At 40.6% G+C, this 26,857-nt stretch overlaps 1 protein-coding gene across 3 annotated transcripts in view; it reads right to left on the reverse strand.

Moving 5' to 3' along the window:
- The window catches only part of LOC130923044 (RAC-gamma serine/threonine-protein kinase), a 127,669-nt gene that overhangs the window by 40,491 nt on the left and 60,321 nt on the right, over window positions 1-26,857 (reverse strand). For 2 of the 3 annotated variants that reach the window (XM_057848441.1, XM_057848439.1), the window contains exons 3-8: window positions 20,545-20,670; window positions 10,888-10,999; window positions 6,777-6,930; window positions 6,552-6,683; window positions 1,647-1,712; window positions 945-1,013 (exon numbers count right to left, since the gene is read on the reverse strand). In XM_057848441.1, the coding sequence (XP_057704424.1) occupies window positions 945-1,013; window positions 1,647-1,712; window positions 6,552-6,683; window positions 6,777-6,930; window positions 10,888-10,999; window positions 20,545-20,670 (659 nt within the window). The remainder of the gene's footprint in view (window positions 1-944; window positions 1,014-1,646; window positions 1,713-6,551; window positions 6,684-6,776; window positions 6,931-10,887; window positions 11,000-20,544; window positions 20,671-26,857) is intronic. The other variant, XM_057848440.1, reaches the window with a different exon arrangement.

Raw genomic sequence — 26,857 nt, forward strand, 5'->3', positions numbered from 1 at the left:
AAATAAAAATAGGCCGTTACTCACAATGTTATTCATTCCTTGAGTATTCTTTTCACTGGATACTTTTTACTTGCACTTGAATACTTTTTTTAGATGACTACTTTCACTCCTACTTGAGTAATAGTATTTTGAAGTAACACTACTCCTGAGTAAATTTTTGGGCTACTCTACCCACCTCTGCCGCCTACTCATTTATTAAACGTTTCGTATTTTAATAATCGGTTAAACACAGCATCATGCATCTTGGTCTTCGCGCCTCTACCTCTTTGTAAACAGGCTGAGTAGCCAGGGAGAGAATTGACCCCAACCAAACACACACACACACACACGTCGAAGGGGGCAGGGACGCAAAGTTTGGGTAAGTAAGTAAAGTCTGAAGATGACAACGCTACCGCGCCAGAAAGTCAGCAGCGTTTGGCAGTATTTTGACGCTCCAGATGATAACAAGGTTCTGAATGTTTGTGCTAAAATAGCTCCTAAATACACAAAACATTTGCAATTTAAACTTTTAACATGTGTATTAAATTGCGAGTTTTCTTGCTTATAGTCTACTCGACTAACCCAAATAAAATCTGCGACTAGTCGGCAGGGAAATTAGTCGAAATTCCTATCCCTACTCACTATATTAAAAACCTAGCAACATCACTAGTTGTTTATTACTGTATATGCACAGAGAAAGTTGCAATGCTCAACAATTACAATCTAAATGGTTACTACACAACTAGACAAGCTCAGCAAAATGTAAAATAGAGAGTGTATAATTTTAGTATTCTGGAGAACCTTGTTCTCAACTGTTATTCATTACGCTTGAGAAGATTACATTTCTAGGACTTTTTTTGTGCGTAATACTTGATGTGGCCCACATTGAATGAGACAGCCCATGGATAAATGGAGTTTGAGACCAGTATGAACTGTATATAATGTACTAAAGCTGTGTGTCTTACCTCTCCACCATTCACATACTCCATGACAAAACAAAGGCGGTCTTTTGTCTGGAACGAATACTTCAATGACTGAAAAAAAAAAAAAAAAGAAGCAGACAACCATCCTCAAAATGTTGTCAAAGCCCAACATTTTCTCATTGCAACTCATCAGTGTTTTTCTTTGTCGCGTAGTGTTACTCTGACCCAAATGAGAAGCGCAGCAGTGACTTTGACCATCTTGAATGTCACTGCTCCATCAAGAGTAAAAACAGCAGACGCAACAAACAAACTAAACTAGCATCCATAGCTTTAGGTTCTTCATCTCTCTATGCACTTAAGCAAACAATCATGTGAGAAGTGTTTACTTTTGAAGGATGGAGGCGCTAAACAAAAGAACAGTTGGTCTTTGCGTCTCTTTGTGGTTGCAGATGTGACAGTGGTATAAAAAAATAAATAAATAAAATATCTGGAGCAGACGGGCCGCCAGAGAAGTTAGTAGGAGCTGATGTGTCTGCGAAAACACCAAACAGCTAACAGATGCGTCCATTATTGTACCACAATTTGAAGCCTAGTGCGTAATTAGCCTCCAGAGACTCAGGTACGTATAGGATCAATATGCCGCCGTATGTGTGTGTAGCACGTTTGTGTGAGTGAGTGAGTGCGTGTGTACAGTATGCGTGAAACCCTTTTGTGGATGCGTCGTGTATGTTGGAAAACACTTACGGTGAGAAAGGGGTGTCTGGTGTTTTTCAGGACGCGACTCTCGGTGAGCGTGTGCGCCACTTCATCCTGTGCCAACAACATACAGACGTGTGAATCGACATTAAATGCACTCTTAAAGGGAACCTCGGAATTAAAGACTTGTAGGCTCTAATAAGGCACAATTGTTCTCTTTTACTAAAATAATTTATTCGAAACACATCAAATATTGCCATTCATTTAAAAATCTATCATATTTAGTAAATGTTTTGACCTACGGAGGTGCTGGCCGCTCGGGGGGTGTTGACGTAGATTTGTCACTCGACGAATACTACCGGGTTACTGCAATTCCTTCTACGCAGCGAGACGTCCAACACAGGCGCTCATCAGTTAAAAGCGGCGAAAACTTACTATTTGTGTTTTATTTAGTCTTTTATTATCTTTTCATTGCCTCAAAATACTTTTTGCATGTGTTTCCCTCTCATACTTTAAAGCAGGTGTGCCCAAGTCCGGTCCTTGAGAGCCCCTATCCAGCTTGTTTTCCATGTCTCCCTCCTCCAACACACCTGAATCAAATAATGAGGATCGTTGTCAGGCTCCTGCAAAGCTTGCTGATGAGCAATCTTTTGATTCAGGTGTGTTTAAGGAGGAGACATGGAAAACAAGCTGGTTAGGGGCTCTCAAGGACCGGACTTGGGCACCCCTGCTTTAAAGCGTAGTGTTTTCTTGTGGTAGCTTTAAAGCAGATTGTTGATCTGTTGACCACATTAGTCACGTAGTATATTTAAACCACCCTTGTTTGATATTACTACTTTTAAATATTTTCTTAAGGCATCTTCAGTATGTTCTGTCTGTATGCATCAAAACAAAACAAGCTGAAAGTGCATGGTAATACTATGGCTGTTAAATTCGCCTCTTGTAAGACGTTTCGCCAGTGTAGCACATTTTGGCAGAACAGTTTTTTTCCCCAACTCTCGTCACATCTCTTCCCGTCTTTCCTGTGTTTTTTGCTTTTGCTGCTCGTTTTGTGAACTATCGACAGTGCTGTCATGTTTATTAATGTTCCTCTCGGGTTCAAATTGAAAGGGTTGAACAGATGACATGTTTATGTCGCTAGAGTCATACTCTGGAAGCCCGGCGGCTTAACTATGTGACGTCACCCAAACCTGCCCTGTGCCGGTTCGTCTTGTATCCTGCCACGTTCCATGTCACCACAGTGTTTCCCACAGGATTTTAGGAGACTGTGGTGGGAGGGTCTCTGACCATAGGATTTTTTGAAACTGTGGTGGTGGGCTGCATCGGAGCCGGACAGCCACACCATGTCGTGCCACGGCGATTTTTTTTTTTTTTTTAAATTATTTTTTTCCCCCAAGAAGAACCATAACAAAGATATATTTGAAATATTTCATTAGCTAGGCTAATGTTATAGCTCTCAGCTACGGTACATGTATGTAAAATGCGTTGCTGATTACAGCTACGTTACCCTATGTAATAATGCCACTTTTTTTCTCATAGCAATAGTACGACTTACATCTCGTAGTGACTCAGGGTTGGCAACCCAAACTGTTGAAAGAGCCATATTTGACCCCCCCCCCCCCACCAAAAAAAAACTGATACAGTATGTCTGGAGCAGCAAAAAATTAAAAGCCTTGTACAAGCCTTATAATTATCAATACTAGCTATATTAGCCTACTATAAAAATGAATAAGTTGGCTAGAAATACATAATTAGCCTTCATGATTAAATGTTTATTTTCCCTGCAGTGGATCCTATAGCGCACCACGTGACTACTCTGTTGTACGATGACACCACAAGTTTAACTTCATTACAATATTAATGAATTGAAAGAATGTTTGTATCATGTTTGTCCTCCTAGAAATCCTATTAAAACAAAAAATATATTTCCCTCCCCCATCTTTTTCCATTAAAAAAAAAAAAAAAAAAAAAAGCTCCGAAGCAGCACTAAAGAGCCGCATGCGGCCCAAGAGCCGCGGGTTTCAGACCGCCGTCGTAGCCCTCCTTTCTCCTTTTTATTTGACCCTCATAAGTATTACATTACCACAACAATAACAGTCCTTCTGTCAACTGACCCATTTACAGGACTGGGGGAATTCTAATGGCCGTGTAAAGTTTTTCTTGATTCGGTGAGAAGGTGAATAGTTTTTTCCCCGTTGTTCGTGAACTAAATTTCCACACAAACGCACATCGAGGTACCATTAACTTAGCAAGGAGAGGTATGAGAGTCATTTTTCGAGTGTCCCAGAGCTCGCGAAATTGGGGGGTGGGGGGGGGGGGGGTGGGGGGGGGGGGCGCATTTATCCAACTTTCGTCAGCCGTAATTGTCTGAAGTTGGCGCGTCGGTGTTGTGCCGAAAAATAGCCAGTCCACGCGAAATGTCCCACACGTCACTCGTACAAACAGCCTTTTCTTACCAATCGATGGACACGGAAACGACGTTCTTGTACCGTGAATATGTATCATTTTACTCTGCTTGAACTAATAAATACTTTACTGTGACCAACGCTCTGAAAATAGAGCAAGGCTTTATTTTGGGCCCCGCCTCTCTGCGCAAGTTCAATCAAAGTTTGCTTTCCGTCCAAGACGGCCGTCCACCGCTCACTTTCGCCGAAAAGTCCGATCCAAACTATTGTAATGCCCCGGATATGGGGAAGAAGGAGAGAAGTCTGTATTTGCTTACCCACTTGATTGTGGTAACAATAATACAGAAAAACAATAACAAAATAACAGCGGGCTGCTACGACATGCGACCGCTATCTCTCGCTATCTCGCTCGTTCTCCCATTCTTCCTACTCGTTCCCCTTGCGTCTCTTAAATGAATGAATAAATAAATAAAATACTACTCTAAAATGCTGCTCTCACTCGCGCGGGTAGTAGAGTGGAGTGGGCTACAGCTGTGTAATCGGCTGACTGACGCATCTGATTAGTATCTTTTTTTTTTTTTTTCGGCGGGGGGGCGCAAACGAGACTGTGGCGGGCCCAAACGAGACTGTGACAGTCTCTTTCATTGGTGGGAAACACTGCACCACCTCATGTAAAATTTTTCTTGACCAAGATTTATGTTTGGAACAAATGCCGTTTTGTCACTTTGTGGCCCTTGCTCAGTTTTTTGGTATCCAGCAACTGCTGTGATCTTTCGTTGTCTCTTTTTGAACATTGATGGACTAAATAATTTTGTTAAAACGGAGCAGTCGTGCATTTGGGTCCTTAGTGAAACCTTGTCAACATCAGTTTTTTGGATCAAGTGCATATGTAGTGGAATCGAATGGTAAATGGAGATATACTTTCGCACCTTTCCACCTTCAAGGCCCTCAAGGCGCTTTACACTACATCCCCATACACCTACTGGATACGCAGCACCAGGAGATACGTGGGGTTCAGCATCTTGCTCAAGTACACTTAGATGAGCTCATCAGGGCGGAGAATCTAACCGACAACCTCTGGGTTGGGGGACAACTCCTTTACCACTGAGCCACGCCACCCCCATACAGCTCACACAGTGCTTCTGGCTCAAAGTAACAACAAAGGCACAGAGTTATATTGGCCCAAAACTGATGATGAAAAACCGATGTCGGTATTATCAGATATCATTTAAAAGTAGGGCTGTCAAACGATTAAAATTTTTAATCGAGTTAATTACAGCTTAAAAATTAATTAATCATAATTAATCGCAATTCAAACCATCTATAAAATATGCCATATTTTTCTGTAAATTATTGTTGGAATGGAAAAAGATAAGACAAGATGGATATATACATTCAACATACGGTACATAAGGACTGTATTTGTTTATTATAACAATAAATCAACAAGATGGCATTAACATTATTAACATTCTGTTAAAGTGATCCATGGATAGAAAGACTTGTAGTTCTTAAAGATGAATATTAGTACAAGTTATAGAAATGTTATATTAAAACGCCTCTTAATGTTTTCGTTTTAATAAAATTTGTAAAATTTTCAATCAAAAAATAAACTAGTAGCCCTATTCTGTCCTCAATGTGTGTTAGTACACAAATTGACAGATAGCGAACATAAGTTCCAAAAAGAAATCAGATGGTGTGGCATGCAAGTTGCATGGGCTTTACTGAAGTCATCTCTTTTTGACAGGAGCACGTTTCTTGTATTTTTGTAAAACTGAAAATAACAAGGCAATGTGTCAATAACTTGCATAAATCACAAAATAACATAAAATGTACACACACGTGTCCATTTGAGCAGTAGCACTAGCCAATTAGCTCACAAGCATCTAACAATTTAACTGCATTTCACCATATATGTGAACAAATTCAAATACACATCATCAATAACTATCTAATGCTCATGAATATAAACAAAGGAGGAATATAACTCACAAGCGATGCATGTATTAGACACAAACAGTGTGATGGGGCTATGAGAACTGCCACTGAATACTGGATGCGGATGTTAGCTAGTCTGAATAGCACTGTCTATTAGTGTGAGTTCGCGTCGACATATAATCACGTCAGAAAAGCGCGCCGAAACCCAAATAATCAGCTGCACTGAATCGCCAGCAGAGGGCGACATTACGCCACATAACATATGCCAGCAGAGGGCGGAAAAACTCCATAAAACACAATTAACAAGTTGGCCTTTCACTGTACTGACATTTAAATCTGTCTGAGCGGGCCTAGTGCGTTAATTGCGTCAAATATTTTAACGTGATTAATTTAAAAAATTAATTAACGCCCGTTAACGCGATAATTTTGACAGCCCTATTTAAAAGTTTTTTAACCGTCATGTAAATATATTTTTTTTATTGCCTCGAATATTTAGTGTAATGCTTTCGAATGCTTTTTAAGGCCTGAATTTTAATAAAATCCATTCGATGACTTTTAATGCTTTTTAACGAGTCTCATAAACCCGGCTTTAAATCAACTGAGCACCGACCTTGGCAATGATAACTTCCTTTTTAAGAATCTTCATGGCATAGTATTTCCCGCTGGCCTTCTCCCGCACTAGAATCACTTTCCCAAACGTTCCCTTTCCGAGCAGCTTCAGGTAGTCGAAGTCGCTCATTGTCTGGGTGCAAGAACAAACAAACTTGAGAGTTGAACATCTGGTGAAAACACAGCACTCACTGTGATGAAGGTTGACGTTATAAAAGTTTCATACTTGCGCTACCTTTCGTTTGTGGTGTGTGGTGGAGATGTCCATCTCCTCCTCCACCATGTTGTCGATGTTGGAGGTGGGGCTACATTGGATGCGCTCCTCCTCTTGCTTCTGCAGCTTGTCCGCCACCATCTGGATGGCCTCCGTCCACTCATCTCTAACAGGAGACCACACCACACATAATCAGTTAATCCAATAAAATTACACATATACTGTACATATCTGGGTAATGCAGGTTTTGGAGAAAATGGCAGCTTGGTTTAAAGAGCGCCTTTAAATTGAAATCAACTCTAATTTGTTTAACAGAGAGGAAAATGGCCACCAAGAGAATCAAGCCAATGAACAATAATCACGAAGCAGAACTAATGCCTGCCAGTGTGTGTGTGTGTGTGGGGGGGGGGGGGGGGGGGGGGTGGCGTGTGTGTATAATACATGTCCCCATGTTAAGAGGGAACAATAGATTGTTGTTTGCAAACATTGTTCCCCCCCATTGGCTTTTCATTAGCAGACTTGTTCAACATCTGCTGGGACAAAGTTTGTCAATTAAGGTGTGTGTGTTTGTTTTTGTGTGTAATTAATTGTGTGCGTCTGGGTGTTTTTCTATAACCATAAAATGAATTCCAACATGCACACTTTGCTCCAAAAACTGGGGAAAAAAACAATCAAACAAGGATTAGTTATGACTCTTTTGCATGGTATCTGTATCACAAATGTTTTAAGTTTTTTTAAAACCATTAAATCTTGTGCAGATGATGATAATCACTGCTTCGGCAAGCTTCCCTTGTGTAAGTAAAAAAAAAAAAAAAATTTTTTTTTAATGGGGGAGGGCAACGAGGCTTATGATAATTTCCTTGTTTTTAATCAGAATTTTAAGATATTTTTTTAAAGGACTAACGCTTAGTCTATAGCTTTCAATGGCACTGAAACATGAACATTAACAACCAGTCACCCTGGTTTCAATGAACTGGACATCAATCGTTGTCAATGGCAAGCAATGACTGAATAAGGAATATTCTGTTCTTTTTCAAATTTTGAAACAAAAAAGGGGAAAAACGTTAAAAAAAAAAAAAATTGTCTTAAATAACGTCAATAAAAAAGATAAAATTGCAATTGTTCTCTTTATTTAAAATGTTTATTCACTGTTATAAATGTATTGAAAGAAAAAACAAATTGAAAAATAATTTTTGTTACTAATGCGATATTTATTATGAACTTTAGAGTGTTATGGGGGGCCATCGCCAGAGTATTTCTATTTTTATTAGGGATGTCCCGATCACATTTTTTCGCCCGAGTCGAGGCATGTGCCGTTATGAGATTCTGACGGTATGATACCCTTAAGCCAAAGTATCACGGGATTCCGGTATTGCAATTACAGCTCTAAAATGTGTTACTTTGAGATATTTGCGTTAATTTTTGTTTTTTTCCCATAGAACAGGATTTTTATTTTTCAAAACATATTAGAAAATTGGAACATAAGTATGATGTTAAGTTAAAATAAACTAAAAATATAACTGAAATATTCTAAATTAAATTAAAATAAATGCAGTCCTTTACGTGAGTCTATCCCCATAGCTATAGCTCGGCATTATTACCATCACCAAAAAATGAATTCTTTTCCATAAAAAGCCTGTGTTCATGACTTGTACTATGTTTACATTATACAAACTCTCTCAAAACAGTTGTTAGAGAGAATAAAAAGCATGTTTTACCACCGCTAGACACACTAAACACGCTGGAATTAACCCTCGTAACTGGTGGTAAACGTTCATGACAGTGTGTACTAACCTCAAATTTTCTATGAATGCGAAATCATATTAGAAGTGTTGCCTCTTTGGCAGGCACCCTCCGCAAACATGTTTTACATGTCAGTTGGCCCTCCTCCTCTAAGCCGCGGCCGTCTGTAACTTTTCTGTAGCAGAAGTATTCCCATACCAGCGATTTCGTTTTCTTCGATGGGGGAAAAAAAGTTCAGGAGTTTCACCTTCTCCAGCAATTGTGTAGCACAGCTGACTCACTGACACTGAGCAACAACCGGTGGGATAGGGGTTAAGAGGGGGAGGGTTGAGCCTTGCAGCTACAAGCGAGGGATTCCGCCTGCATTTTTGAGTCATAAAAAATAGCTGATACTGTAGGGATGGTCTAAAGGAAAATTTTTGCGGTTTTAAAACCGTGACATATTCATATGACGGTATACCTTCAAACCGGTAATCGGCACATGTCTACCCGAGTCCGAGTCACGTGATTGTGAGAATCTGTCGATACAGAGTCCCAATCCAATTCCGAAAAAAAAAAAGTCTTTTTTTTTTTTTTTTTTAATTTATAACATGTTACTGTATTGTACTGTTTATAGTAGTTCCTCTTCCACTTTTTCCCTTTTTCCGGGAGTGCAAACTAGTCTCCAAACGTATAAAACATATATAATTTTGTTTCTTTCGGCAACGCGATTGCATTTCAGAAATATTTTGTTACTTTTTAGCTGTCAAAAAAAATAAATAATTTAAAAACATTTTTTTTTAAATAAAAAAAAAAACTATCCTTTTCACCCAATTCAGATCCGCGGTAAAATGGCCCGATTTCGCATCACGTGATCCGATCGGGTTCATCCCTAGTTTGTAATTCATTTAAATTCTGCTTTTATGAGCAATTTTTTTTTTCATTTTAGGCATTCATTATAAATTATAACAAATAACAATTTAAACTATACTATGATATAATTATAATTGATACACACACTTGTATACCAAATGTTAATATAGCGACATACACGACCCAAAATCTGGATTTTTTTTCATTATTCAGAACTTATTCAGAACTTATAAAATGCATATAAAAAGGGGAGTATTTACGTCAACATTTAATACGCTGCACAGAATTTGTTGATTTCATACATTCTTTTAATTCAGGTTTAAAAAAAAAAAAAAATCATATAAATTGATGCAGTTGAATTAGCAAAGATTTTCAGATGTTCTTTTCGGCTGATCTTTGCTCAAACAGCGTTAACTCCAAGGCACAGTCTAGTGTTACGCGAAAGCAGAGAGTAAAATGAGGTAAGCCCTTCAAAGACCACATTCAAATATTGCAAAAATCTTGCGTGCTCTGCAAGCAAGCGAGTCGGAATTTTACGGCGAGAATAATGAACCCTGTTTAACTCCCAAATGATCACCGCTGTGTGTTTTGTTTGGAGTTACATGCCCATATGTTTCCCGCGGGGATTTGGAAGAACATCTATCTCAAGCGAAATGGCGCTCCGTACTTTATTTCAAGATCTGAATCCCTTTCGAGTGCAAAGACTTGTGAGCGTACCCTACACACTCCAAAACAAGGGCAAACTCAATTTACACTCTACGACAATGGAGCACTCAGTCAGCCGTGTTGTGAGTGGTTTGTGTGTAGCAACATGAAAAGCAACGGGAAGTCTCTCAAGGTCACAAAGCAGATAAATGCTCTCTCTCTCTTGGTTTGAGTGTTTTTACTATAATTAGGTTTTTTTTCCCCCTAACTAATGAGAGATAATGGGCCTGTCTACAGTCGGGCGTCGCGCCAGCATGCGAGCAACTGGAGCGCTGCCAGTACAGTGCGGCGAATACAGTAAAATACACACACCTTGGAGGACACTTTTATCACTGCACATCTGGATCGGATGTTTACACCTGACTTTTCACAGAACCTTCAACGTAAAGTTTTTCTTTTGTGTTAATTACCCGTGTTTATTTGATTATCTAGGCACCGAGCTATTAGGGAGACGGAAACAAACACATACACATCTATACGCACACAAATAGTGAAAAAGGATGCACAGGAGCATCTGTGGTCTTCTGGGCAAAGCTGTTCATTTTCTGGAGATAAACACCTCAGCTCCTCAGAAAGCAAGCGAGCAGCTGGAGAATTTATGCCGACGCTACTTGAAAGGTCTCCGCTCCCGCCTCACACACACATACGCACACACTCACTGTACATACACACCAAGTCCTACCTGTGCCCTTGATGATACGTATGCAACATCATAAATAATGTACTTCTGTCATGGAAGTTTGCAGCTAACTTTTTAAAACTTTTTTTAGGCTCTTTTCAACAAAAACGTACACCAACATTGACATCTCCTGTACAGGCTGACCTCTCATCGGGGGAGTCCACGTGGAATGTTCTCTCGATGACAGTGGTCCACTGGAGGCAGCGGATGATGAAGGTGTTGGGTTTTGGCCTCTCTGTCTTCATTAGCTGGCATTCTGCATAGAAGACATGGAGGTTTTGTTAGGTTTATTAGAAATTGCTGATTAAAACGGGAGAGGTCGGCAGCAGTGGATTGGACGTGTATTACTGTCAGTGGCAGCCAGTGTGTTAACTGGAAGAGCTGTGTGTCAGAGATTTTTCGGTCCTCCCAGTTAAAATTGATTGTTGTTTATCCATTTTAACTTAGCAAATGCTATTGATTGTGTGAGATGTCCTGTCCATTTGAACTGCGAGGGTTGGCAGCAATTGAACATTTGTTGGACGTCTACTTGTCACAAACTAAATTCACAGCAGAAGGATGAAAGAGCCAAATGGTTGGATGTCTGTCATCATCAATATCACTAAAAAAGTTAACTGGGCTGGTAATGAATGAGTTAACTCTTTGGCTGCCATACAGTAGATGCAATCATTGAAAGAGTTGACTCAGTTGACTCTTTGGCTGCATTCATGTTGGTTGTTTCATTACTGCAGTGCAGGCCACTCCCTGTTGATTATTGGTCACTTCTTATTGAATGTGGGGCATTTCTGGGTCAATTCTTGTCGACTTGGGAGCATTTGCACCTTATTTTCTATTTATTCTATACATTTAAAATGCATAAAAAACAAACTCAGGTCATGGCCCCCAATAACAGGCTAAATGATTTTAAAAAATATATCTGAACCAGAGGCTGCGCTAGACTTTATCGTTGTCTGTCATTTTGACTGACAGGGTCATAAAAATCCGGTCATAATCTATTTTTACCCGTCACTTAAATTTTTAAAATGATGATAATGACATTGTGGTGACCCTTTGTTTGGCATAATTCACCTTCCGTACTTGTGTGTCCATTTGGCCGAGCGCGTTACCGGCTACGACACAGTCACGTGACAGACACTTAAGAGCCGCGCGCGTTCCGGTTTAGGCGCACTATCCTATTCCCCTCACTATCCACTCGCGGGGGTCTGTGCTTGTCAGTGACGTTCCTTATTCTCGCTATATGATTATACAACTTTAACATTAGTTAAAGTGTATGTCAACACCTGGGGAAATGCTAATATTCCATCATTTATCCATAAACGAATGCCTTTTGGATTCATATCATGTCACTTAGTGTAATTACACACATCGCAACACCCAGAAAATGAGAGAAATTTGGGTCAATTTCAAGCTAAAAAGACCCGCCCCCGAGATCCCAGAAATCTGGCAGATTGTGTGCGTGACATCAAAACAAGGAAACAACCGGCTCAGTGCTTTAGTACTGAATGGTGGCGATGATGGCGGACAATTACGTTTCTAGTTGCAGCGACGAATCCGACGTAACGAACATTCTTCTTATGGTGAAGAGGAGAGTTATGAACCTTTCTTTGGTGTTTTGGGTTATCAATTTGAGCCCAAACGAAAGCCAATGCAGCCTAATGAAAGGATCATTGAGGGGAGCAATCACACTGATGAAACCCCGACAGCAGTTCGTGTGGGAAACACCAAATGGTATGTTTTGCATTTCTTTTTGTGAAGCTGATACACCGTGACCGCAAAATAATGTACAGAATAATTACCATTTAATATACTATCATCGGTTTTGCTCTGCCAACCCACACAAATATGAATGGGATTAGAGCAGGGGTCCCCAACCTTTTTTGCACCACGGACCGGTGAGATTTGGGTCTTTTTTTTCACGGATCGGTGTCCCTCTTTTATATTGAGTTGGACTCTCAATGTTATCCAATGGTGCTAAAAAACTATTTGCATCACAAACATACATGTCCAACACGGAAATGGCATAAATTAACGCTTAACGACACGGCGAAGTCGTTAAGTGAGAGGGCTACGTGCAGTTGTTGTGTGCCCCAAACATGGCAAACGTAAGTTAATATTCCTTTCTTTAAAGAAAGTTTGTAGTGTGTACTTAGGAATCGCTGCATTTACGGTCCTATTTAACGTTACGCGCATGCCAACTTTGTCAGAACACCGGCAATGTGCGGCAGAAAAATACAGCAAATATAAAATAGCATTTGTTTTTAGCCCCGTCGTGTTAAGTGCAGGGAAAAAATACAACTCACTCGCTAAATCAGTGGGAGGACTGAGTTTGTTTCGTTGAGACGAGATGGTCCCGAGATGGGAGAATGAGAGAAGCTAGCATCACAAATACACGATGTTGGAAATTGTAGCACAGTTTTCAGCGCGCTCCTAGCGATGTCGGGATATTCCGAAATGACTTTAATCCAGAACTTCGGTAGAGTTGTTGTCTCAAATGTACGTTTAAGTCGCTGTGATTTGCGATCTCTACAAGCTGATATTCCTGTTCCACAGACATGCTCGAATCACTCGATTTATTCACATACGGGTCACGAATTCACTCCTTCGCAGTTCGTGGGTCTTTAGTGATTGGGAAGTAGCATAAATTTGGTTTTCTTTGAGGTTGTAGGCACATCTTCTGGCTCGTCAGGTTCCCGTTTCCCTGTAAAATTGCAAAATTAGCCCTCTTAGCACTGACGAACTTTACTCATTGTCTGCGTAATCCAGCTCTTTTTCTCGCGTTCGGGAACTCATGGGTACTACATTGCGACAAATGGCTATTTGTAAACCACATAGCATGACAGGTTTGAACCATTTTAGCGATTTTTTGATAGAACAGGAACGCAACTCTGTCGTCGATAAACAACGATGGCACCTGCCTCGACCTTTTGTTTCCTTGTTATGACGTCTCCGCCCCATTCGGCTGTTTCCGGAACACTTTCGGAAATGTTCGTCATTTTCGATCTATTTTCGATAATTGCTCATTAATGTGATTGATTTTTTGTTGACTTTATCAATATTTGTTATCTTGGCACATAACGGTTCTATTGATGTCTCACACCCCCTTTGCGTTTTCATACCCTTTAATAATACGCTCTGTGTGTAGCATCATCCATCGCTTTTCCTTTTTAAATGGGCACTTTTAAGCAAACGCAAGAAGTAACAACAGGAACATTTTTAAACAGGCATTTCACGGGAGAGCATTTCGACTCTTCGGCCAATCATATAGCGAGAGCGAGTGGATAGTGAGGGGAAGAGGATAGTGAACCTACACCGGCTTGAATAGAGAGTTCACAGAGAGCAGCAGAGCTACAGTGGCTGGACACAGCAATTCGAGCTAACAAGACTCTTAACATTGCATACCGCTTCAACATATTCAATAGTATTTAGTTTCATTCATTTTAAATTAATATTCTGTCCGAACAAACTTAACAGAGAATCCACACCGTGCCATCACACATCAAGCAGATGAATATGTAACTTTTTCTCCGCAGTGACAAAAACAGCTGACTGTGGCCCCAGTAGGTAGGCTACATATGGAACAATGAAATTAACAGTTCACCTGCTGTGGCCTGAACGGAGTCTTACACCTTCCTCCTGGTGCGCATGGACTTGAATTGCGTGCCCGCTTGTGCAGTCCCTGTTTTTTCACCTCTTTTATCAACACCATCGTCGTTTTGGGGCTTTTTGAAGAAACTTCGGGCACTCAGTTGCCTTGACATTTTTCAGAGTAAGGCCAAGGACGTCATGCATCAAGAGAGTCAATAGCTAATTAATATGCTCACTCGCCACCCTGTGGTCTGGGGTGTGAATTGCAACCTGTCAAAATGACAGATGGACTTCAGTTTTTTCCGTCACAGTTTTAAAAAATCGGTCAACGACGGAAAATATTCGGTTAACGCGACCCCTGATCTGAACAACCTATAAAGGGTTACTACTACCTCCACATATTCTGCAAATATTATACTTATACATGGAGTTGCAGTGAATGAGTTAACACAGTGATCCTCAAACATCGGGCCAGGGACCGGTACCGGTGTTCTGCAATTCCTTCCTACCTGGCGAGACGTCTACACAGCAACCACACGCATGCGCACTTTGGTTAAAAGCAGCGAGTACTCATTATTTTTTTTTATATTGTTTTTTTATTACCGTACTTTTCATACTATAAGTCGCAGTGTTTTTTTCATAGTTTGGCAGACTGGAGCGACTACTGTTTGATTATTTACAGTCGGGTCAGGCAGACTTCTCGCTAACTTTTTTTGAATAAATATATATTCATATATTTATACTAAAACAATGTATGGATGTTAAATAAAATAAATAATTTGGATAAAACAGAGAAGGCTCTGTGCATGCCTGCGCACATGAACGTAGTGGGCCCGCTCACTTTTCAATCCTCCCCTCCTGCACCCTGGCGCCCTCCGCGAGCATCCTGCGGTAGGAGTGGGATAGAGAAAGGATTCAAATTGATTGTTGAAGATGCGGAACCCTGTGTTGGCTTCGCTGAATGTAAACGAATGTGGCGCTTTGGTCTCATACGAGAAATATATTTAACAAACTTTTCCAGCGTTATTTCAATGTGTAAATGCATTTATAATGATATTAAAAATATGTAGACCATTTAAACATTGAAAAACTTGTTTTTTTTCTCTGCCAACTCAAAGACTAAAATAAATGTCAAATCCGCTATCCGCCTGGTAGAACAGTCACGCAAATATAAAAGATATGTTTATTGAATATCCATCTTACAGTCTTGTTTAACAGGGAGAATTCGTAACAAAAGACAGGCTTTAATTTGTTATCATTATGCATATATGCACCGGCATCGTCTGAGCTCTGAGAATAATGGGCAATTACAGTGGGGCAAATAAGTATTTAGTCAACCACTAATTGTGCAACTTCTATCACTTGAAAATATTAGAGAGGCCTGTAATTGTCAACATGGTTAAACCTCAACCATGAGAGACAGAATGTGGGGGGAAAAAAACAGAAAATCACATTATTTGATTTTTAAATAATTTATTTGCAAATCATGGTGGAAAATAAGTATTTGGTCACTACCAAAAGTTCATCTCAATACTTTGTTATGTACCCTTTGTTGGCAATAACGGAGGCCAAACGTTTTCTGTAACTCTTCACAAGCTTTTCACACACTGTTGCTGGTATTTTGGCCCATTCCTCCACGCAGATCTCCTCTAGAGCAGTGATGTTTTGAGGCTGTCGTTGGACAACACGGACTTTCAACTCCCTCCGCAGATTTTCAATGGGGTTGAGGCCTGGAGACTGGCTAGGCCACTCCAGGACCTTGAAATGCTTCTTACGAAGCCACTCCTTTGTTGCCCTGGCTGTGTGTTTGGGGATCATTGTCATGGTGAAAGACCCAGCCACGTCTCATCTTCAATGCCCTTGCTGATGGAAGTAGATTTTCACTCAAAATCTCTCGATACATGGCCCCATTCATTCTTTCCTTTACACAGATCAGTCGTCCTGGTCCCTTTGCAGAAAAAATGCCCCAAAGCTTGATGTTTCCACCCCCATGCTTCACAGTGGGTATGGTGCAATTCAGTATTCTTTTTCCTCCAAACAAGAGAACTTGTGTTTCTACCAAAAAGTTCTATTTTGGTTTCATTTGACCAAAACACATTCTCCCAGTCCTCTACTGGATTATCCAAATGCTCTCTAGCGAACTGCAGACAGGCCTGGACGTGTACTTTCTTCAGCAGGGGGACCCGTCTGGCAGTGCAGGATTTGAGTCCCTGGCGGTGCATTGTGTTACTAATAGTAGCGTTTGTTACTGTGGTCCCAGCTCTCCGTAGGTCATTCACTAGGTCCCCCCATGTGTTTCTGGGATTTTTGCTCCCCGTTCTTGTTATCATTTTGACGCCACGGGGTGAGGAGGGAGTTGAAAGTCCGTGTAGCTCAACGACAGCCCCAAAACATCACTTCTCTAGAGGAGATCTGCATGGAGGAATGGGCCAAAATACCAGCAACAGTGTGTGAAAAGCTTGTGAAGAGTTACAGAAAACGTTTGGCCTCCGTTATTGCCAACAAAGGGTACATAACAAAGTATTGAGATGAACTTTTGATATAGACCAAATACTTATTTTCCACCATGATTTGCAAATTAATTCTTTAAAAATCAAACAATGTGATTTTCTGGGTTTTTTTCACATTCTGTCTCTCATGGTTGAGGTTTACCCATGTTGACAATTACAGGCCTCTCTAATATTTTCAAGTGGGAGAACTTGCACAATTAGTGGTTGACTAAATACTTATTTGCACCACTGTATCTGCACGGTATAAACACAGGACAGAAGAACAACTGACAACAACTGTGAAAAATTGTATTAGCAGAATGCTATGACTTTTAGGCAAGTAGGTTTGATTAAGCGCAGATGCAGCTGGTCTTTGAATTGCTTTAAAAGAGAGGAAAAAAAAGGTAATAACATCCACCGCCGAGGATTCCAAACGCTGCCGCTTCGGCGTGCCAAAGGATAATACGTGCTGCGGCACATGTGCATCTGGTGAATATCTGAGGAATGGTGCGGCGGGCTAAAAAAATGGGCAGCGCATTAGGCCATTTGTACACAAAGGCAGAAACGTGAACACACAGAGCCAGATGGGGCTGCGAGCCGGCTGCGGGGACGAGGAAGGCATTGTGACGTCCTCCTCTATCTCCTTCTCTAGCTAGCACGACGTTGCGTTCAAGTGAGGCGCGGCGCAGTGTGTCAACCCGCTGCCCTAAATTTAGACAAGAAGGTTAATAGTAATGCCACCTAGGTCCAACACACCCACAAAGTTACTACCCGACCTGCTGCGCTGCCAGAAAACAAGGTCAGTGGATGTTACGTGCCAAAAACACTCACACCTACATGAACGCACGTAGTTTTGAAGTTTTGAGTTGAAATTGGGTTTGCCACAGCAGGCGACTGCAAATTCTGTGTAGCAGTTGAGTGGGTGGATGTGTACGTGTACGTGTGTGTGCTTGTGTCACTGCAGGGAACAGGCCTGTACTGTCTCTGCTCCATCTGACCACTTCTGTTGTTCACTCGCACACAGATAAACAAACACGTGCACTCACAAACACACACACACCACCTGGCCTCGCAGCTTTGGGCAACAGATGTGGCAGTGCCAGCGCGGTGCCAAGCAGCCGGGGCCGGATGTATGGCCCGGCTTGTCCTCGGCACAAACTCCTTTTTCCTCTTCCTGCTCCTCCGCCTTCCCCGATCCAGTCTCCTCCTTGCTGTCTGTTCGGGATGCTCAGACTTGCAGTGCATCATCTGCTCACAGTCATCCCTCCATACCTCTAGTCTCCCATTTTTCCTTCTCCTTTCTCAAAAACAGTTCAGTGCCACTCAACAATAAGGGTAGGGTACTTTATATGATGGTTGCTTAGATCTACGATATGAGTCAGGGAGGACATGATGAAGGCGTTGTCTCTTTCCCTTTAACTCATTGGCTGCAATTGATGGTGAAAGACATCCAATCCATTCGGACGAAGAGGCCTGGGGGCAGTGACTTCAGGTCCCTGTCTACAGCCATCAATGGGGGCAAACAAGTTAAACCAATTTACCCTCGACACTTATGGATAATTCTGATTCAAGATGAAGTACACATACAAACTCCACACAGAAAAAGCACAATAGGGAGTTCAACTGTCCCAGGACATTTGCTGATATTGGGTAACTACAGCTGAAGCCATGTGTCAAAAGGTGAAACCGCAACATTATCCATCAGGCTACATTCCTTGAAAGACCACTACACCCATTTGTTAAATTACGAGACATATGCCCTGTGACAAACACTCCAGATGTCTAATCTAGTTTAATCCATTATAATCATGGGTGTAAATTTACCAAATGACCAAACTTGCCTAATAATCAAACAAGATAATACTTAAATCATTGCATGTCACACTGGACTTAAAATTCCTGTAGTTTAAAAATAACGATATACAGTGGTACCTCTACATACGAAGTTGATTCATTCCAGAACCTTGGATGTAAATCGAAATGGTCGTATGTCTAGCAGGATTTTCCCATTGGAATACATTATAATTCCATTAATTCGTTCCACAGCCCAAAAACCTACACTAAATCCTTAATAAATACTGCTGGCACTATTAAAAATGGCAATTACACATAGCAAAACACATAAATTACTAATAACAACTGGAATGATAAAATAATAATAATTCCTGTAATAATGTAACTAATCGGGTTCTAATGTGGCGGACGTTTTTTGCTGTACCTGAACGCGCCGCGTGGCTGACGTGATAGTGAGATAAAGTGCGGTTCTATTTGACTTCCTCTTTAAATGTTTTGTTGTTACCGTCAACTGGAGCGGACAGTAGGCATGTTGTGTTATACAAGTTCTGAAATAAATCGCGCGAAAGCGCCGTGGTTCTCGGTTCACGAGGACGGGGCTCCCTCGCCCCTGGCGCGGCCGCCGATCGGGGTGGACTGGGGCTTCTTCTCCGGTGGCTTTCGGGCTGGGTCTCCAGTGGTCAGAAGCCAAGCGGCTTGTTCCCCAGCTGCTTTCAGGCTGGCTCCCCACTACGCGGCCGGCTGCTAAGAGCCGGCCCTCACCTTCATTGCGACTTGGGGTTACGTTGCTGAAAGGACCCGCCGGGTAAGCGTCACTTTTTTCTCTTCACCAACTGCACTAACCTTCTTGGAATCTGTGTGTCATGTTGTCGAATTTTGAGCATGTCGTCAGATGTAGAAACAAATGGCAAGTTAAAAATTTTATGTCGGATGTCGAAAAGATCGCGTGTTGAAGCGATCTTATGTCGAGGTACCACCGTACTTAGTTTTTAGGCCTGGCTGAAGACTGTCTGCATTTAATTTGAGGTAATAGTGTTCGTGTTTGGGAAGTAAAAGACATTAAAGGGAAGCTGAGGAGCTTTTCGGATTTTGTTCTTGAGCGTTTTACTCGGTTAAATTGTACTAAATGCATCATTCGCTGTCACAAAACTCATATTAATGTTTTATTTTAATTGAGCGTGTAGTTTTTGAATTACTGCCATAGCAACACCTTAGTAATTTCCCCAAGACCTTGCCAAGACTCTAATAAAGCATAGCACCTAGCTATCATCGCCATATATTGCAAACATTTTCTGGGTTGTACTCGCAAGATTCGTCATGGCATCTCGAATATGTAGCGATGAATTGCTCACACGAAGGCTCAAGACTATGAGTGGCCCAAAAAAACTTCTGCAAAGATTTGGATCGCTTTTGTGAGAGTGAAGCGGAAGAACTTCTCCCCAGCTCCTAGACCGGTTCTTTGTTTTCATCATTTCAGGACGACAGGTTTGAAAACCTACAACAAGACAACCTTGGTTTTACAAAGACGTAAGTAGACCCTTACTGGCTTATCTAATTAACTTTATTAATTAACAGAGTGCAAACAAACTAAAAAAAGAAAAAAAAAATGCGAATTGTACTCGCAGTTACGTGTTAAAAATGACACGGTTGTTTTGATGAACTCTTCTAAAGTTTATATTTTAATAAAACTACACCGGAATCCGAAAAGCACTTCAGCTGCCCTTAAAAATGATACTAGCTAATTAGCCTACTATTTGCACATTTCAACTATGCTGTCCTGCTTGTTTGTCAGTGGGACTGGTCACTGGGAATTACAGATAAATGTGCCATTACTGTGCCAAAATATACATTTTTGGTTCACTATTCTCTTTTTTTTTTTTAAATGCAGGCAACACATGCGCGCTTCAGTCATGAACAGATGTCAGAAACGTACTTGCTACGGAGAAGTTGTTTAGAGGGTAGGGCAGGTCGGTGTCCTGAGGTTTCTCCTTGTAGCCAATGAATGAGCCGTCCGTCCTGAGAAGGAAGTAACGTGGCCGCCAGTTCTTTATGTATTCACCTGAAGGCATGAAAAAAAGCACAATATTAATATCAATTAATTATTTTCCCAGGACAGTTCTAAATAGTCTTCCATGAAAAACTGTGGTTACACACACTTGATATCTCAATGATTCGCACAGCGTCTGCCTGCCAGATTCCGATAGGATTATGGCGGAAAATATGACAAAAACATGTTTACCCGTACTCAACTGAAAAGTGACCATGCCAGGAGCATCATCTGTCTGATACATGGGCAGGTGTCGAGGTCACCACCCCACTCACAGGCAAACAAACACAAGCACATTTCGGAAACCACACATATAGTGAAAACCGTAGGACGAATAGACGTAGAACGGCCGATCTCTGAGCGCGGCAACAAATAACATCTGGTGCGCAGTTGGCGTCAAGAGCTTTATCCCAACTGGCTGGCACCGCTGTATTTTTTCCCCTGACGACTCACCACCGGATTACACAAGTGTCAAACATTTCCACAACATAGAGGTGGATAAAACCACGATGAGCCCCACTAGTGCTCATTTGTTTGGTGAGAACCATAGTTTAGATGATAGCATTCACATTCTTGACTAAACGGATGGTACCCAAAGATCAGACAGGGGAGTAGGGTTTGGCAACATGGATTAAAATAATAATCATTATTTTTCGTATCTTACAATTAAGCTTCTTTTTACAATTTTTTAAAAACGTTTTTTTATGTTTTTTTTTTTTTTAAACTGGAATTTTTATACAACTATGTCTACCATTCTATATTAGCATTAACTCTTTAAAGGGCACTCATCTAACTCATTGGTCGCCACTGACGGTGCTAGTAGTCTAATCCATTTCGGCTAAGAGGGTTTGGCATTGACTGTTGACTGCAAGCCCTCCCAGAATGGATTAGATATCTATACGGATAATATGGATTACATAAATATCTACCAAACTAGTCAGTTTACATCTGCCTATATATAAGTAGACATGTGCAAATTACTGGTTTCAAGGTATACCGTGGTATGAAAACGTCACGGTTTCAAAACCATAAAAAATTTCCCTCATACCATCCCTAAGTAACAGTGGTATCAGAACCTTTTGGAATGTCTCACATTTCTGCATAAAAATCACCATCAAATGTGATCTGATCGCTGTCAAAATCACACAGATGAAAAAACAGTGCCTGCTCTAACTAAAACCAACCAAACATTTATCGTTTTTTTTTTTTGTTTGTTTTTGTTTTTTTCTAATGAGGATAATATGCAAACAATGACAGAATGGGGGAAAAATATGTAAAATATGGAAGTGGCTTTGGTGCCCTCCTGCAGCAATAACTTCAACCAGATGCTTCCTATAGCTGCAGATCAGTCTGGCACATCGATCAGGACTAATCTTGGCCCTTTCTTCTCTACAAAACTGCTGTAGTTCAGTCAGATTCCTGGGATGTCTGGCATGAATCGCTGTCTTTAGGTCATGCCACACCATCTCACTGAGGTTCAAGTCTGGACTTGGCCACTCCAGAACATGTATTTTGTTCTTCTGAAACCATTCTATTTTGGATCATTGTCTTGTTGCAGCATCCATCCTCTTTTTAGCTTGTTTTCAGGATGCTCAAATTGTTCCAACCAACTTTTAAGAAACATTATTTGCATTATATAATGAGTTCAGTTATATAGGGAATTTAGATATTCTTCCCATATGTTGTAAGGATAGAATTGACCCTAACATTATTATGTGAATTATTTTCATTATGTTTATATTTGCTAATAAAATCCAGACATTTATTCTGGAAGTTGTCCAAATGTTTCTTTAGTAGTTTTTGAAAACAAAGGTTTGAATCGAACAATGTATTACCTGAACAAATGTACATAAAAGTTTGTATCAGTCGATATGGATTTATTTTGCATTGATCATTTAGCTTATCAATTAATTAGTTTTATATTCATGAGAAATGTGGCCCTTTGCCCAGTTCACTCATTCTGTTTGGTCTTATTAATGCTCGATGTTCGACATCCTGGTCGAGCTGGGCTGGCCTCAAGCGGCCATCTCTCCCCATGACCCATAATGACATCGGATTTCAATAAATAATAAGTTGTGATTGCATTTAGAATTTATAATTTATTTGAATATTATTTATAATTGATTCTGCATGCTTTCCTCAAGTATTACATTTCTGATATGAAAATTGAGTAATTTGTTAGCAGTTGAAAACATGTCAAATTTGTGCTAAATTAGAAAAAAGTAAGTTGCTATTTTGGGCAAAAACGTAATGATATGTTAAATATTGCTATTGATCCTGAAAGTATGGGTGATTATCTCTACATTTGGTGATATTTGTGCATCTAGTGTAAAATCTGAGAATTTTATAGCCATTTTAAGTTTTGTTATACTTATATAAAAAATAATTAATTGGGATTTTATTAGGGAACAACGTTGAATTTTTTGATGCCGCTCTTCATGGACACTCATATGTGGTTAAGGTAGGTGCCTGTTGTGGTTTTAGGTCGATAGCAGCTTCGGTTTTGAAAATATTTGAATTTGAAGTTTTTGAAAATAGAGCCCCTAACGAATCGGCCCAGTTTCCCGTGTCATGTCAATAGGTTATATGAAGTCTATGAGGTGGTGAAACATGATACGAGTCATACACATGCGCTTTGTACGGGAAAAATATCCATTATTTTGTTTCTGATGGTGGTAATTGCTGTGGCTGTGGGTTTAGGCTCACCTGAAGGACTGCATTTATTTTAATTTTATTTAGATTATTTCAGTCATTTATTTTTTACATTTATTTTAATATTATACTTACGTTTCAATTCGCTAATATGTTTTGAAAAATAAAAATCCTGTTGAATGGAATTTTTTTCAAACCCAGATTGCAAAGTAACACATTTTAGAGCTTTAATTGCAATAACGTGAAACCCTGATATTTTGGCTAAAGGTTATCATATCGCCAGAATCTCATACTGGCACATGCCTATTTCAAGTAAATATTTTACAGCTGATTAGCGACATCAATCTAAAAAAAAATTTAATCTCGACATTTAAATCATCTTCTGACTAACCGTGACAACTGGAACTGGATTTTGTCATTTAGTGCGCACGAAGTTTGGGATGCACGCACTTGACAAAATGAAGCACACAAGCAAAACAAATCACACCACAGTTTGTTTTAACAGTCTTACACACAGTTGGACAAGTACGGTGAGTACAAACACATCCAGGCGGAGTGAAGAGCTACTGCCTCTCAGTTCTTGAAAAACCACCACAAAAATTCCAACACTTTCGATCACCAGGGGCTGTGTAAACATTTCACTCGCAGCACTGATCCCAGCTTCTCAAGCCTATTTTTTTTAATGAACCATTCCTCCAGCATACACCTGGTGAAAATAGACAAACGGCATCTGTGTGAGCATCGCACAATGCTGGCTAACAGCTCTGATCACCTTTATCGGGCTAATTCGGCACGAGAGGAGAACGGTGTGTATTAGATGCTGTCTGTTCTATTTGTGACATCCATTTAAAGCTGGAATGACAGAAGGCCACGCTCATTAGCACGTCGCCGAAAAACACCTGCTCCGCCGAAGGGACCGTGTGACTGCGGGCCCTGCCGGTACCTTCAAGTTGTCGACGGCGGAGGTGTGTGCGCTATGTGTGTGTAGCAGCAGATTTGAGCCACCGCACGGATAAGAATTTGCAGCCGCTTGCCAGTGTTTCGTTGTGATTACCAAATCACACGTTTTCCCCTCGATTAGTCTGTATTTTTCTCTTTTTTAACAACTACGCCCACTCGGCCCCCTCACATGCATTTCCTCCTCCTGTCCTGTACAGAAGCGAAGCATATTCTTTGGATCGCTCGCTACCGATAAACACAACAAGAATAAGGAAGGGGAAGAAAGAATAGAAAAGGTGGGAAAGCGTTGGTGTGATAATTGCTAAGTGTGATTATTTAGACCACACCATACTGTATTATGAAAGTGGAAATGAGGGTTTGCAGTTTCATATACACAATAATTGTTGGTCCCCTTGTGTTGAAGAAAACAAACAAAATGGTCACCGAATTGCCGCTGGAGGTTGACCAGCTAATTTCCACTTCTGCCGTTAGCAATTTGGTTTAACTCATCGGCTGCTATTGATGGCGCAATCCATTTAAAGTGGGACGAGCTGGCAGTGATCATTGAAATAAATTGTAAGTCTACCATCGTCAATTGCGGCCCATTAGTTCAGCATCATCTGGAGAAATTAACTCAAGGGCTGCCATTGACAGTGCTAGACGTCCAATCTGCTTCGACTGGGAGAGAGGCTGGCAGCAATCATTCGTCATAAAGTTGCTAATGGCAGGCAATGAGTAGAACTACATACAGTGGGGCAAATAAGCATTTAGTCAACCACTAATTGTGCAAGTTCTCCTAGTTGAAAATATTAGAGAGGCCTATAATTGTCAACATGGGTAAACCTCAACCATGAGAGACAATGTGGGGGAAGAAAAAAAAACAGAAAATCACATTGTTTGATTTTTAAAGAATTTATTTGCAAATCATGATGGAAAATAAGTATTTGGTCAATATCAAAAGTTCATCTCAATACTTTGTGATGTACCCTTTGTTGGCAATAACAGAGGCCAAACGTTTTCTGTAACTCTTCACAAGCTTTTCACACACTGTTGCTGGTATTTTGGCCCATTCCTCCATGCAGATCTCCGCTAGAGCAGTGATGTTTTGGGGCTGTCGTTGGGCAACAAGGACTTTCAACTCCCTCCACAGATTTTCTATGGGGTTGAGATCTGGAGACTAGCTAGGCCACTCCAGGACCTTAAAATGCTTCTTACGAAGCCACTCCTTTGTTGCCCTGGCTGTGTCTTTTGGGATCATTGTCATGCTGAAGGACCCAGCCACGTCTCATCTTCCATGCCCTTCCTGATGGAAGGAGATTTTCACTGAAAATCTCTCGATACATGGCCCAATTCATTCTCTCCTTTACACAGATCAGTCGTCCTGGTCCCTTTACAGAAAAACAGCCCCAAAGCATGATGTTTCCACCCCCCATGCTTCACAGTGGGTATGGTGCAATTCAGTATTATTTTTCCTCCAAATACAAGAACCTGTGTTTCTACCAAAAAGTTCTATTTTGGTTTCATCTGACCATAACACAATCTCCCAGTCCTCTTCTGGATCATCCAAATGCTCTCTAGCGAACCGCAGACGGGCCTGGACGTGTACTTTCTTCAGCAGGGGGACACGTCTGGCAGTGCAGGATTTGAGTCCTGCACTGATACTACTGATAGTAGCCTTTGTTACTGTGGTCCCAGCTCTCTGTAGGTCACAGAAAACGATTTGCCTCCGTTACTGCCAACAAAGGGTACATAACTAAGTATTGAGATGAACTTTTGGTATTGACCAAATACTTATTTTCCACCATGATTTGCAAATAAATTCTTTAAAAATCAAACAATGTGATTTTCTGTTTTTTTTTTGTTTTTTTTCCCAAATTCTGTCTCTCATGGTTGAGGTTTACCCATGTTGACAATTACAAGCCTCTCTAATATTTTCAAGTGGGAGAACTTGCACAATTAGGGGTTGACTACTTATTTGCCCGACTTTATACTATACTAAAATAATAATATACAGGATGATTCATAAAGAATGTGCCAAAATCATCACGCATTTACACTTTTTTGGGGGGAGGGGGGGTAAATTTTGAGTGTGTGTGTTCAATGTATTTATTCAGATTTAGCGTTGAAAAGATATACATATACGACATGTTTTTTCACTTTTTCCCCCCAAAGTGTAATTAATGAAAGTTTTGGCTTCCAAGCATCTCTGGCAAGATGAAACCTTAACATCTGTCAATCATTGTTAATTTTAACTGGATAACGAAGGGAATATTATCTCTTTCTCGTATTTACCGATCTACTGTTTGTATTACTCTAACACATTTAATATAATCAATTAGGGAATAGTATCTTTTCTCGTATTTACTGTTTGACTGTTTGTATTACTCTAACACACCCAATATAAAATAAATAGCTCTTATACCATAGTTTAGGGAAAAGAAGCAGATTAAAGGGCATAAGAGATGCATGACGCCTTCTTATAACTGGAGCCCAACGTGTGTGTCATGCAACTGACTGAGCAAGATTAACGCTGACGAGGCAGACATCTACATCCACGTCTGCACCACCAACTCTCGCAATCAGTCCTTCTGGACAGTCCAGAACCAAT

The sequence above is a fragment of the Corythoichthys intestinalis genome, chromosome 10 (assembly GCF_030265065.1).
Source record: "Corythoichthys intestinalis isolate RoL2023-P3 chromosome 10, ASM3026506v1, whole genome shotgun sequence".
Lineage (NCBI taxonomy): Eukaryota > Metazoa > Chordata > Actinopteri > Syngnathiformes > Syngnathidae > Corythoichthys > Corythoichthys intestinalis.